The following is a 15,443-nucleotide window of genomic DNA, read 5'->3' as shown; positions in this document are numbered from 1 at the left end:
CACATTCTATAGTCACAGAGCAATGTTGCCATGTTTTAATGCTCAATTTCTAGAATTCAGTTGTAAAACTTCCAGGCCAGCTGGTATCTAGGAACTGAAAATAATGGAAGATTTATTGCAAAAATAACATGGCCATTGCGCACATGTTTTATTGGTATTATATAATTCCAACTAAAATCACACAATCATAATTTGTATTCTCTGCTATAAAATAAAGCTTGAGTAAAAAAAAATCAGAAGACCATTGGACCATAACATATGCGATGCCTAAATGTCTGTATCCCATTTTAACATGTGCTAGCCAGGAACTTAAATAATGAAAGCAAAATAAGCATTAATGTAACAATAATTAACAACTTAGTGAAAATAACAGTACCTGCTTCATTGATTGCAGCATTGTGCAGGTGTCAAATGTCTTGTTTCCATTTAATAATAACTGTTCATCTAATGTTAAAAGTTGTTCTCTATATTGGCAAACTTCCAACACCACAGCATCTGGTTGCACTTCCCGGATAATCTAGAAAAAAAACGCTCATCATATCAGTTCAACAAATACTGAAACATTGTGCTGTATAGATTCAGACTTGGAGTCAATCACAGCAACATCATTCAAATAAATTTTTCATTGAAACTTACAATGAAATGTTGGACTATACATTTATCACTTTCTTGATACCATTTGGTCCCCATTTATGAATAGATTTTCAGAAGTTTAGATTCTTGCTTGAAAGATTCTCTCGGATAGTATTAGTTATTTCTGTAACAGCACCTGAGAAAAATTCTGTTCAGAACTTCACCGAACTTTACAGCATTTAATGACAAAATCATTAATCTAAGGCTGGATCTGTAGTATTTCCTTGCGGCCTGAAGTAGATAATATGGTTTTTGCACATGAGCTCCTCCGATACTTTTGGAAAGAATAAGAAAGTGGGCGGCACGGTGCCTCACAGCGCCTGAGACCCGGGTTCAATTCCCGACTCAGACGACTGACTGTGTGGAGTTTGCACGTTCTCCCCATGTCTGCGTGGGTTTCCTCCGGGTGCTCCAGTTTCCTCCCACAGTCCAAAGATGTGCGGGTCAGGTGAATTGGCCATGCTAAATTGCCCGTAGTGTTAGGTAAGAGGTAAATGTAGGGGTATGGGTGGGTTGCGCTTCGGCAGGTTGGTGTGAACTTGTTGGGCCGAAGGGCCTGTTTCCACACTGTAAGTAATCTAATCTAATCTAAACAAAGCACTTGCTAAGTTGGGGTCATATCTAATGCATGTGAACACTTACACAATGCTAAACAATTTAACAGTCCATTACCTGTCGGGGTCAGAGACCAACATCAATCACTGTACTGAAAACATATAAAATAAAATTGTACACTTTAATGATATTTGAGGTAGGCAAGTCCTTTAAACTTATGTGTCAAAGGGCTTTTGACTCCACAGCAGGCTTCCCCGAAGATTCACAAACTGACTTACCCATATCTTCAGGAACCTGAACACCTTAAATACCAATGCTATGGAAAATCGGATTTAAATTGCAGCCCCAAGTCACCAGAAGGGGTGATCACTGCTGGGACTGCACCCAGTCTCTATTGAACATCATTGTTGGAGCCCAGAGGAGAGGTGAGTTGGGGTCAATTCCACAACATCAGGACAGAAAGGCCTAGTGAAGGGAATGAGGATATGGGGGGGTCACAGTGGTCCAAGATGGGGAAGGGGAAACATAGAGCAGCCAGACATTTAGAGGGATCTCTGATGAGCGCAGAGTGCCTGTAAAGGAGATACCTGCCCTTCTCTGCCTACACACATGAGTGCAACCTAGTGGGTTCCAACCAGCCAATCTCCTCTTCCAACCTCACGAAAAAATTGCAACAGGACATAAAAGACCTATGAGTCCACTTATTAGCCTCAATTAGATGAAGGGATGGTAGGCTGCCAAACACCATTCTCTCTTGAATAAAATTGCAGTTTAGTTGGCTGGGAGGTTGGCAGCTCCTGGGAATGGCAGTCACAGCATCATGCGGAATTTTTCAACTCCCTTCCCCTCCTTACCCAGTCTGTCTACCAACAGATTGTAAATTCAGCTCTAAATATTGCAGCTGATTTTAGATTTTCCTCAGATCTTTTGAAAGTGTATTCATCTGTACTGTACAGCACATTCAACCAGTAGTGTCAGAAATGTTTTAACCAGGTCTTCCCAATCTAATCAAATTGTGTTTGTTGCAATTCATGAGCAGAAGTTACCGTTACATCTTCACTCATGGAGGGGACAGCAAAGTAACAACGTCCCTGGAAACTTCCACCCACTTGTCAAAAAGTTAAAATAGTATAATTCAAAAAATAATCTAAGATAAAGTACTATCATAGAAGCATGCTTTCTAAATAAAACTCTGTTTTTATTTTGCTTTTAATTGGTTTTATTTTAAATGTGTTTATCTGTACCATGCAGTACCTTCAATCAGCAGTGGCAGAAAAACTTCACTCAGGCCTTAACAATTCCAACTTCATGAGTGCAACAAGTTCAATGGGATCCATGCACAATAGAACCAGCTGCCTGAAGCCCTTACTTCAAAAACCATAACTAATGAATTAATTTTTTTCATAAGGATTTAATTTAGGAACCATTGGTTTCTATTATATGGTGTTTGTTTTTCTAATAATGCTTAGAGAGAATTTGTTGTTAATATTAGTTTTACATGTAATACTTTTCTTTGTTGTGAAAGCTGAAGGCAGGAAATACTTCACAGAATATTAGATCATATGAAAAATATGTGTTTACTGCAGTTTATGAATAGATGTTACCTTTGCATCTTCACTGATGCAGAGGAGCAGCAGACCAGTATTTTAAATTCACCACAGAATTTCTCTGTCATTTTCATTTTACCTGTTGTACATCTTTGATGCTTTGCTTACTGAAGTGAGTTGTGCCAACCAGGTAGACTTTGCAACCATCTTCAGTGACAAGCTCACTTATATTGCTTTTCATTTCTGGGTTCTTCTGACGCTTTGCAATCTTTGACATCAGAGTCATAGTCATTTCTTCGTAAGCTGAAGGTAAACATATTGCAAATAACTTAACAATTTCAAATATATGAGAGACTTATACAATACTTGCTCTATAACAGATGAAATAATAAATGAACTTGATTATTTATGAATGTTTTATCAACAAAATAGAAATATGCTTCAAAATGAAAAGTCCTCAATAATCAATTTAAAATTCTAAATTATGAACAAGTATGATTAACAAGTAATATATCATGATCTACAATAAGACCATTCTCTTTGAAACAATTATGAAAGAAGCATAATTTAAGATTGGGATAGCTCTGAGGTTAGTTAGGACTTCATCTGTATATTGATGATATCAAAGGGGAAGTCATTCAATGCAAAACAGAGCTATAGGAGGCGAGGTACAAGGCACTACATAATTAATGTTATAAAAGGGGATTAATCTTGATGAAAAGGATGTCAAACAAATGTTCTATTAATTATTTATAAACATTTAGTCTAACAACGTGAATCGCTGCATGAATGCATCAGATCACTTGTACACAACATAATCATAATGGAAACAGATGTATTAATGCATTGATACTTTCATTCGGGCTCTCTCTTTTACACCCTTTGCTGTTCCACCAACTCTCCATCTCTATCACCTTCCCCATTCAGCCTGAAAGAACAGCTTCCAAACACTTTTCAAAATAATGATTGGTCTTTTAATTTTTTTAAACCGTTTTAATTAAAGCTAACAATGAATTAAAGAAAGCATTTTAAGCGATGCCCAGAAATGTTGCAAGTGGGACTCATGGATAATTCATTCAAAATGTGAATTTTCAAAATAGAAAGTGGCAAAATTAACTGTGAATTATGAGTGTATTTAATTAAATGCTCCTCTATTCTCCAAAGAGTTTAAGTTGCACATGATACAGATTGTGTTTTGTTCTATTATGACAAAGAAAATGTAATTAAATTTATTTCAGCTTGTGGAATTTAATCAGGGATTATATGAATGCAAAAGTATAAATTAAACAAAGATTATCTTTCTTTTTGTTGAAGAAAGTTCTCGAGACTTGGACCTTGCAAACTGATTAGTTTATTACACGATATATCATGGGGAATTCACCATCCTAACTGTGGCTCGGTGTTATTCTGAAATACATCAGGATACTACAGAATTATATAGAGAAAGCAGATAGGAGCTGATTGTTAATTATATAGTTTGGTATGCTTACAAGTTGGTACTAAATTAGGTTAGTCATTAAGTTCAAAACTAAAGCACTATTATGCATTCTACAAGTGGACAGATCAAATGGTATCACCACCTGCTCTAGATACACAGATTGCTAATACTAAGCAGAGATATCCCTAATTGGTTGAATGACTGTGAAGAGGCAATAACTAGAGAAGGGAAGGGAGACTAACTGGAAAGTCTATGTCAGCTTGACTGGTTCTACAGTCTGCGCTGATCATTCAGCAAAGGGAGGAGACACTATCTTGAGAAGGAAGATAAGGACAACCTTTCACATTACCTCACAGTAAGGAATGCATAGCCAGCAAAGGTCTGGCTGGGGACACAAAATGGAACTCTCAGCCGAATCAGGAAAATGGCTTCCAGGCAAATAATGTTAACTTTTCCCCAACACTTTTCCACAAAATCTACTCAAATCTTTTCCCACTTCCTCTTCTCTAAGGAGCAGACCTCCACCCTATATAGTATATCCATACAACTGAAGCCCCTCATTCTGAGAACCAATCTCATAAATCTTTTCTGTATCCTTTGTCTATTCTTCACATCGTTCCCAAACTATAATGCCCTGAATGGACACAATTCTCTTGTTGAACCCAAACCATTGTTTTAAAACTAATTCTTCTTTATTGTACTCAATGTCTCTATTCATAAAGGACAATTTCCTGTTTGGCCTTTTTAACCACTTTGTCAATCTGTATATATATGTGTTCAAGTCACTCTATTTTATCAACTCCTTTATATTTGTGCCTGTTATTTTGCATTGTCACTTTCACTCCTCCTATCAGAATTCATCACATCAAATTTCACCATATTAATTTTCATCTGCCACCGTGTCGACCCATTCCACCAACTTGTCCATATCTGTTTGAAATCTATCACGATCCTCTTCATAGTTACAATTCCACGATTTGTGTCATCTGCAAGTTTTGAAATTGTGCCCTGTGCACCCAACTGTTGGTCAGAAATATGTTACAAGAAAAAAAAGTGATACTAATACCAGTCCCTCTACATTTATATAGAACTCACATATACTCGACCAATCAAATTTCAGCATCTTTCCAACAAGTGCCTGTAAAAGCAGATACATTTATATTAATATTAAATAACTATTCCCACATATCAATCATTAATGGCACCAAACCTCATTTAACTAGTCAATCAGTACTATTGACAGTACTTAGACTCATGATATCAAGTTCCACAATTTTACCAGAAGAATGAAATGTAATGTCACAACCAGGGAAACTAGGGATATGGAATGGGAATGAACAAGGCAAGTAATTGTGCATATCTTTAATCAATCAAACTGAAAGATTCTTAAATGAGCATCATAAGATCTGAACTAGGAAATATAAGATAGAAAGGTGAATTCACTATCAAAGCAGTACAGAAGCAGAAATAGTAAGAGGAAAAGTTAAGATTAGCTAAAGAAACAGAGAAAAAGATTGAAAGAAATAAAAATGTTGAGATTTTTAAAATCTCTAAACAATGACTAAAAGTGCTGAAGGAATGAGAGCTTAAACTTGTACTTTCTAGACCAGGGAAGGTGACTGTCAGTAATTAACATTTATCATATTGTTAAAGAATATTTAGAATTCAAATGACTTACCTTATTGTAGAAGGTTTATTTTATATCTGCTATGCAAGTACAGGAACTTTATGCTGCTGAATACATTTCAATAGGGAGCCAGAAAAATGATATTTTCACAAACACCAGAGCCATTCATCTCAAATACAGAAACTTTGTATTTTCACATTTGCTTTCACATCTGCACTGAACTGAAAGCTGATGTGGTGTTTGAACTTAAATATCAACAAGGGCTATTAACTCACTGATATTTTGAAAGTAATTTGTCCCCACTTATGCCCTTAAACAGAAAACTTTAAGACACTTTAAAAGAATTTTGAAAAGAGATAATAATTTCAAGTCTAAGTGGCCTGTTAATGAGAAGATAAGTGGTAACCACTTACAGCCAACCTCTCAAGCTCTGAAAGTGACCATTGTGCCAGTGCTGGCTGTTCTTTCTTCATTGCGCTGCAAATGTTTCCACTTCAGGTATTTATTCAATTCCTTTTACAAAGTTATTATTAAGTCCATTGCCACCACCATTTCAGGCAGTGCATTTCAGATTATAAAATCTTGGTCCTGAATTCTCCTCTCCTGATTTTAAGTCAACTCACATTGGGAGACCCAAGGTGGAGGCACTGCAATTTCATTCTTACCAGCTGATTCCCAGCAGACACTGACTTCCTCTGGGCTTGAAGTATAGCTACTTGCACTCCAGTAAAGGGACAACAGGTTTACAATTTCAACGGTTGCTGCAAATTCCATTTACCCTGGCACTGGAGCTATCACGGTGGCAGGTGGGTTTCTGAAGACTGTGGGTACCATGTCAAATAAGCTGATACATAAACCCTGGAGAAGTCTACTGAAGAATTGAAAATGTTTTGACAGTTATGCTTAAAAGATTTTGCTAGCTTTGATTGTCTTCGTAGAATGTCATGATTTAGCTATGTTTGCAACAAATGATTGATCATTGGAATTTATCCTTAAAAGGAAAATGACCAATACAATGACGAGCAACGTGTAAGTGTTCACGTGTTAGAGTGCTTTATCTGGATATGGTTGACTTCTGCATTCAACATGTGATATTGTGATCATCTGGAAACTGTGTTTTGAGTATTATAACAATTAAAGCCCAAGGATCTTTTCAAGCTTTGAGAAAAACGGAACAGTTGGCAAACTTCAAAGATAGAAACTCCACTGAGCATTGGAAAAATCAGTGCAGATGGACTGAACTTCTGATTAGACAATTTCAATCTACATATTATATTGAACTCTGTAGGGTTTTTTTCTATTCAACTTCATAGCAATTGCATTATGAATGTACCTAACTCCAATAATGGATATAGTACAGAGTTACTTACATGGCTGTGAGAGGATTGTTTATTTGACTGAAAGTTTTATGAGTAGTTAATAGAATTAAATGTTTTGAAGTGGCTTTTGAATGGCTATTTGTATGCTTTCACAGATTAATGAACATGTGAGAAAAGATTACTTTTTCAAGAAGGTTTCAGTGGTTACATGTTTTGATTGATAATTGTATGAGCCTTTAGGAGGGATGATTTTTCAAAAGAGGAAAATGTGCTGGATGTCTTTAAACAGTTAAAAGTGGATAAATCCCTAGGATTTGATCAGATGTGCCCGAGAACTCTGTAGAAAGCTGGAGAAGTGATTGCTGGGCCTTTTGCTGAGATATTTGTATCATCGATAGTCACAGGTGAGGTGCCAGAAGACTGGAGGTTGGCAAACATAGGGCCACTATATAAGAAGGGTGGTAAAGACAAGCCATGGAACTATAGACCAGTGAGCCTGACCTCAGTGATGGGCAAGTTGTTTGAGGGAATCCTGACGGACAGGATGTACATGTATTTGGAAAGGCAAGGACTGATTCAGGATAATCAACATGGCTTTGTGCGTGAGAAATCATGTCTCACAAACTTTATTGAGTTTTTGGAAGAAGTAACAAAGAAGATTGATGAGGGCAGAGCAGTAGATGTGATCTATATGGACTTCAGTAAGGTGTTTGACAAGGTTCCCCATGGGAGACTGATTAGCAAGGTTAGATCTCATGGAATACAGGGAGAACTAGCCATTTGGATACAGAACTAGCTCAAAGGTAGAAGACAGAGGGTGGTGGTGGAGGGTTGCTTTTCGGACTGGAGGCCTGTGACCAGTGGAGTGCCACAAGGGTCGCTGCTGGGCCCTCTACTTTTTGTCATTTACATACATGATCTGGATGCGAGCATAAGTTTTCAGATGGCACCAAAATTGGAGGTGTAGTGGACAGAAAAGAGGGTTACCTCAGATTACAACAGGATCTGGACTCGATGGGCCAATGGACTGAGAAGTGGCAGATGGAGTTTAATTCTGATAAATGCGAGGTGCTGCATTTTGGGAAAGCAAATCTTAGCAGGACTTATACACTTAATGGTAAGGTCCTAGGGAGTGTTGCTGAATGAAGAGACCTTGGAGTGCAGGTTCATAGCTCCTTGAAAATGGAGTCACAGGTAAATAGGCTAGTGAAGAAGGCATTTGGTATCCTTTCCTTTATTGGTCAGAATATTGAGTACAGGAGTTGGGAGGTCATGTTGGGGCTGTACAGGACATTGGTTAGGCCACTGTTGGAATATTGTGTGCAATTCTGGTCTCCTTCCTATCGGAAAGATGTTGTGAAACTTGAAAGGGTTCAGAAAAGATTTACAAGGACGTTGCCAGGGTTGGAGAATCTGAGCTACAGGGAGAGGCTGAAAGGCTGGGGCTGTTTTCCCTGGAGTGTTGGAGGCTGAGGAGTGACCTTAGTAGAGGTTTACAAAATTATGAGGGGCATGGATAGGATAAATAGGCAAAGTCTTTTCCCTGGCATTGGGGAGTCCAAAATTAGAGGGCATAGGTTTAGGGTGAGAGGAGAAAGATATAAAAGAGACCTAAGGAGCAACTTTTTCACACAGAGGATGGTATGTGTATGGAATGAGCTGCCAGAGGATGTGGTGGAGGCTGTGCTTGGGAAATCATGTCTCACAAACTTGATTGAGACTTTTTGCTACTTGAAAAAGTAACAAAGAAGATTGATGAGGGCAGAGCAATATATGTGATCTGTATGGACTTCAGTCATTTGGAGGAGGCATTTGGATGGGTATATGAATAGGAAGGTTTTGGAGGGATATGGGCCGGGTGCTGGCCGGTGGGACTAGATTGGGTTGGGATATCTGGTCAGCATGGATGGGTTGGACCGAAGGGTCTGTTTCCATGCTGTACATCTCTATGACTCTATAACTCTAAATTTGAAAGATTAGTCATTTATTTTAAATGTCTCAGCATTTCAAGGACTTCCCAATGTTATTATATAGCTCATGAGTTATATAATTATTTAATACCAGATGTGTGGGCATGATGGTTTGGAGGTGGCATGGGAGAAATTAAGGTTGTGCCAATGGTTTAGGAATAATGGGCAATATCAGAGATATGAAAGGGTCTTGGAGGTTACACAGCAGTTGAGTGAAGGGAAAAGTGAGTGAGGTGCAAGAATTAGAAGGTCGATTAACCAGTTAGATAATTAACCTTCAGGAATCAGAATATGCATGTCTCTGTGCCTGTCTTAGATTGCATTCCGAAGCAACATCCACAATTCTAGCTTTTCCACAACTCTGGAAGATGAAAATTCTGGAGCAATTAGCTGAGGATCATAAATTGGAAGAGCAATATCAGGAATTGACCCAACTCGTGCTTCCTAGCTTGATGACAAAAATGGATTCTTTTAACAGTATGAGAGATATGGGCTACAGTGAGATTAGTGGCGCAATCACTTGAGAAGCTCTGCAAGGCCTATCTCAACATCAGAAGCATTGTGTTGTAACTCTTATGCATATGTTTGGCACTGAGGATAAATTCTTGCTAGGTAGCAGCAATCTGTTAATTAAAAGGATTATAGCTTGTTAATAGACTTTGAAGCATAATGTTGGGACAATTGAGATCTATTGCCTTCAAAGCTTATATTATGTGAGACCTCCTGGATATTCTTTGGTTCCAGTCACTTAAAGTGAGCTTGAGCAGCAGTTGCAATTCAATGTTATGAAGATAACACAAACATAAAACTAAAGGCCCCTTATCTGAATGCATGAAGCATTCATAATAAAGAAATTGATAGTGCACACGGAAGTAAATAAATAGGATCTGATAACCTGTCATGGTTGTAGGATGACAAGGATTGGGTCTCAAGATTGAGCGGTATATTACATTCAAGAAAAGTAGGAGGTTAGGTAAGGGTCAAGGGGCAGCATATTGATCAAGGAAGGAATTTTTGCAATAGTTAGAGATGATCTTGCTTCAAGAGATCAGGCTGTACAATCAATTTGGATAGAGATGAATGATAAGAAATCACTAGTGTGAGTGGCTTACATGCCTCCAATTAGTAACCACAATGTCAGGCAAAATATACAAGAAGAAATGTTGGGTTCTTGTGATGAGGGGATGGTAAGAATCCTGGATGACTTTAATGTATATATAAACTGGAAAAATCAGATCAGCCTGGATGAGAAGTTCAAAAAATGCTTTTGAGCTTGTTTCCAAGAGTAGCATTTCTGAGAATCTTGGAACCAACCTGAGAGCGGGATGTATTAGATTTGGTATTATGCATTGAGATAAGATTAATTAAAGACCTTACACAGAAGGGAAATCTACATAGCAATGAATACAGCTTGATTGAATTTTACATCCATTTTGAAAGGGAGAAGATTGGGTCTCAGACTACTATTTTAACCCTAAATGAGGACAACATGCGGATTTGAAAACTGAACTAGCTGAAATAATTGGGCATTTAAGGTAACAGGAAAAAATCGACAGAGATAGACACAGAAGGGAATATTTCAGAATACACAAAATAAGGGAGGACCCACCATTCAAGGTTAACTGAAGAATTTAGGGAAACCATCAAATTTAAAAGAACATATAACTACAGAAAGATGAATGGCACAGAGGATGATTGACAAAGAATGGTAGAAAATGACTGAAAGGTTAATTACGAGGAAGAAATTGGAGCATGAGAGGAAACCAGTTAAAAATATTTTTAAAATTTTGTCAGTGTTTCCACAGGCATTTAAAAAAGATAAAGGTAAGTAGAGTGAAGATTGATCTTCTAGAAAGTGAAAATGTGATTCAAAAAAGAGGAAAAGGAAGTAGTGCATTAAGTGAACATATATTTTGTTATTGTCTACACTGTCAAGGATACAAAAACATTCCAGTAATAGCTGTAAATCAGAATGTGGAAATTTAGCAAAATTATAATCACAATGAAAGTGATACTAATGAACCTGATGGAGCTGTAGCTGGGTAAATCCCTAGGGCCAGATGGACTTCTTCCTCGGGTGGTAAATGAGGTAGTAGATCTGTGGGTGTTAAATTTCCAAACTTCCCTCGATTCTGGAGAGATTCCATCGGACTGGAAAATAGCAAACATAACCTCTCTTTTTAAGATGGGAGGGAGGCAGAAAGCAAGAAATTATTAACCATTTAGGTTGACATTTGTTGTGAAGAAGATGTCAGAAAAAAGTTGTTCGAAAGATTATAGCTGCATACTTAGAAAAACTCAAGGTAATCAGGAAGAGTCAACATGGTTTCAGCAAAGGGAAAGCATGTTTAATTAATTTATTGGAATTCTTTAAAGGAGTAATATGTACTGTGGATAATGTGCCTGCAGGAGTATTGTGTTTGGATATCCACAAGTGGTAAGGTTATTGCGGAAAATAAAAGCTCATGGCCTGGAAGATAATTGACTTTCATGCACAGAAGATTGGCTGGCTAACAGAAAACAGGGAGTATGCATAAATGGATCTTTGCCTGGTTGGCAGGATGTAGCAAATGGAATCCCACAGGGATCTGTCATGCATCTCCTTTTCTTTTCAATTTAGTGACCCAGATGAGAGGAATGAAGGCTATGATAGCTAAATTGAAGAACAAAAGAAGAAACAAGGCACGAAAGTATGTCTTAGAACGTTCCAGACAGATATAGATAGGTGAATAAGTGAGTGAGCAAAATCTTTGGTAGATGGAGCATAACTTATTAAAATGTGAAGTTTTTTTTCACTTTGGCAGGAAGAATAAAGAAAAACAAAATATTACATGAACGGAATACATTGTGGGACTCCTAGTGCATGAGTCACAAAAAGTTAGCATGCAGATACAACACTTTATCAGAAATGTTGCGGCAATGTTATCCTTTAGTATGAGAAGAATTGAATATATAAAAGCAAAGATGTTGTGCTTCAATTATGCAGGGCATTGCGTCTCAATTACTGTGTATCATTTTGGTCTTTGTATTTAAGGAAAGGTGTAAATTTGGAGGTGAGTCAGATGATGTCTACTAGATTGAAACCTAGAATGAGGATTTTTTTAAATGAGAAAATGTTGGCGATATTGATCTTGATTCCACTGGAGTTGAGAATAGTGAAGGGTAATTTGATTGAAGTTTTTAAGATCCTGAATAGTCTTGACCAGGTAAATGTAGAAACAACATTTTCTATTTATGGGTTTGTCCAGAACTAGAGGGCACTGTTTTAAAATTAAGGATGGGCCTTTAGAACAGTTATGAGGAGAATTTATTTCTGAGGGTTGTGTGACTTTGGAACTCTCTGTATCAGAAGGCAGTGGAGACAGGGTTATTGCAGATTTTTAAGATAGATACGGACAGATTTTTGTTAGTCAGGGGAATCAAGAGTTATCGGAGGTAAGTAGGAATTCAGAATTTGAAACACAAACAGATCTGCCATTGCAATGTTAATAATCTTCCATTGCAGTACATTCCAATAATCCACAAGACCCACATTATGATCTAGTTAAACTTCAAAGTCAGTTAAAATTCTGCTTAATTCTCAGTCGTTCTTTAAAACAAAACCTACTCCGAATCCAAGAGCTTTATCAGTTTTGAGGAAAAGAAGAAGTTTAAAAATTAATCTGTGGGAACTCATAGTCTTAATACTCATTGAACTGCTTAACACATAAACAGACTACAGCAATAATATAAAACAAAGCAGAACAAAGAACTACGGATACTGGAGAGCTGAAACAAAAACTGAAAGTGCTGGAGAGATTCAGCAGGTTTTCCAACATCTATGAGGAGAAAGCAGAATTAAAGTTTCAAGTCCAGCGCCTCTTCATCAGAAGCAACTGTTGATGTTCTGATGAAGTGTCACTGGCCTCGAAACCTTAACTTTAGATTAGACTTACAGTGTGGAAACAGGCCCTTCGGCCCAACAAGTCCACACCGACCCGCCGAAGCGCAATCCACCCATACCCCTACATTTACCCCTTACCTAACACTATGGGCAATTTAGCTCGGCCAATTCACCTGACCCGCACATCTTTGTGACTGTGGGAGGAAACCGGAGCACCCGGAGGAAACCCACGCAGACACGGGGAGAACGTGCAAACTCCACACAGTCAGTTGCCTGAGTCGGGAATTGAACCCGGGTCTACAGGCGCTGTGAGGCAGCAGTGCTAACCACTGTGCCACCGTGCCGCCCATCACTTTCTCCCTAAACAGGTTGCCAGATCTGCTGAATTTCTCCAGCAATTTCTGTTGTGTATAAGATAGTGTCCCACGTAAACAAATTTGTTAAATGAAGATTGGCTATCTGGTGTTGATATTTTCCTGTGCGAAGCAGCATGAATCATATTTTCATTTAAATAATATAAACCTCTATCCTTTTATATGCACCACCCTGCTGCAGCTAGGAGATTCGGTTGACTAGATCAAGGCTCTATTATTGCTTATTTTGTTTTGCTAGCTATGAGGAGAATGTGAGCCCAACTCCACACAGTCCCCTCAATTTACTCTCCTTTCATTTGTAGAGAAGCTGTCCTTGCATGTTTTGGTCTCTGACTGAACGCAAATGAGAAATGAGCAGGATCTACTCCACTCAATTTGTGGAAGAAAAGTTCAATAATCCATTGTGCTTCACCATTTACATAATTTAGAATGTAAACCTCATAATTAAACACAAAATGTCTGCTCTGTTATAGTAAGCATTTAATAGTGAATTAAAATGTATTCAAAGACAATGAACAGAAAATCAAGAATTTGCCAGCCTGTAAAAATAGGTATTGTAATATGGACAGAAAGAAAAGTAGGAAAAAAAAGGAAATAGAGTAAGTAAAATATTCAGAAAATATAATTAAAAAATACATAAAGGGTGGTGCAGGGACAGACTTGAATTGAGAATAATACTCCTGTGATAAACCAGAAGATTTCAAATTCAAACTCTTATAATTTGGTGACTACATGATTCCATTCGTAAAAGTTTCAATCCTGAAAAGTTTGTTAAAAAGCTAAGTATTACTCACCATTGTCTTATCCTGAAAAATAGCAAATAAACAGAGCAACAAGTGATCCCTCTGTGACTCTGTACAAAGTGAAACTAAACAAAAAGTCCCTTTAAATTTATTGCGTTTGCAGCTCCCTCAAACTTTCTTTCACTTTCAGTATTTCCTACAGTACTTCCTTTCCAATGCACCTAACTAATCATTGGTTGGTTTGTTGTTTACTTAGCTGAAAATGTGTTGCTGGTTAAAGCACAGCAGGTCATGCAGCATCCAAGGAACAGGAAATTCGACGTTTCGGGCCAGAGCCCTTCATCAGGAATGAGGAGAGGGTGCCAGGCAGGCTAAGATAAACGGTAGGGAGGAGGGACTTGGGGGAGGGGCGATGGAGATGTGATAGGTGGAAGGAGGTCAAGGTGAGGGTGATAGGCAGGAGTGGGGTGGGGGCGGAGAGGTCAGGAAGAGGATTGCAGGTTAGGAGGGCGGTGCTGAGTTCAAGGGAATCGACTGAGACAAGGTGGGGGGAGGGGAAATAAGGAAACTGGAGAAATCTGAGTTCATCCCTTGTGGCTGGAGGGTTCCCAGGCGGAAGATGAGGCGCTCTTCCTCCAACCGTCGTGTTGTTATGTTCTGGCGATGGAGGAGTCCAAGGACCTGCATGTCTTCGGTGGAGTGGGAGGGAGAGTTAAAGTGTTGAGCCACGGGGTGGTTGGGTTGGTTGGTCAGGGCGTCCCAGAGGTGTTCCCTGAAACGTTCTGCAAGTAGGCGGCCTGTCTCCCCAATATAGAGGAGGCCACATCGGGTGCAGCGGATGCAATAGATGATGTGTGTGGAGGTGCAGGTGAATTTGTGGCGGATATGGAAGGATCCCTTGGGGCCTTGGAGAGAAGTAAGGGAGGAGGTGTGGGCGCAAGTTTTACATTTCCTGCTGTTGAGTTGGTCGCCCGAGATAGAAATGGAAAGGTCTAGGATATTGGTACATCCGCAATCTCATTAGATTTGATTTGTTGCTGTTTCACATGCATGACATTTGGGTATGGGATAATCAGATCAGTTACGTAGCAATGTGAGCAGCCAGCAGTTGCATCACTCACAATGATGGTTTAGCATAATCCTGAATACAGTGGGACATGGAGGACCCTGACATAAAGTGCCATGAAATACCTCATATTGCTCATTGACATAGGGAAGCCTACTATTCTGATATGTGCTACACAAGCCATGCCACACAAATATAGTGTCAGATTTCAATACTATATGATTACTGATAGCTTGAACCCCCGTCTTTGCCCACCTCCTCACCCATGGAAGACACCATTGAGTATAA

At 38.6% G+C, this 15,443-nt stretch overlaps 1 protein-coding gene across 1 annotated transcript in view; it reads right to left on the bottom strand.

Moving 5' to 3' along the window:
- The window catches only part of LOC132826601 (traB domain-containing protein-like), a 30,935-nt gene extending 16,741 nt beyond the window's left edge, over positions 1–14,194 (bottom strand). Inside the window, exons 1-4 of the mRNA XM_060842557.1 lie at positions 14,141–14,194; positions 5,269–5,311; positions 2,875–3,038; positions 377–517 (exon numbers count right to left, since the gene is read on the bottom strand). Of these exons, the coding sequence (XP_060698540.1) occupies positions 377–517; positions 2,875–3,038; positions 5,269–5,311; positions 14,141–14,143 (351 nt within the window). The 5' untranslated portion in view covers positions 14,144–14,194. The remainder of the gene's footprint in view (positions 1–376; positions 518–2,874; positions 3,039–5,268; positions 5,312–14,140) is intronic.
- Between the last annotated feature and the right edge of the window lie 1,249 nt (positions 14,195–15,443).

The sequence above is a fragment of the Hemiscyllium ocellatum genome, chromosome 23 (genome assembly GCF_020745735.1).
Source record: "Hemiscyllium ocellatum isolate sHemOce1 chromosome 23, sHemOce1.pat.X.cur, whole genome shotgun sequence".
In the NCBI taxonomy this organism is placed as follows: domain Eukaryota; kingdom Metazoa; phylum Chordata; class Chondrichthyes; order Orectolobiformes; family Hemiscylliidae; genus Hemiscyllium; species Hemiscyllium ocellatum.
Note: the sequence above shows the minus strand (reverse complement) of the source record. Positions and strands in the feature narration are given on the sequence as shown.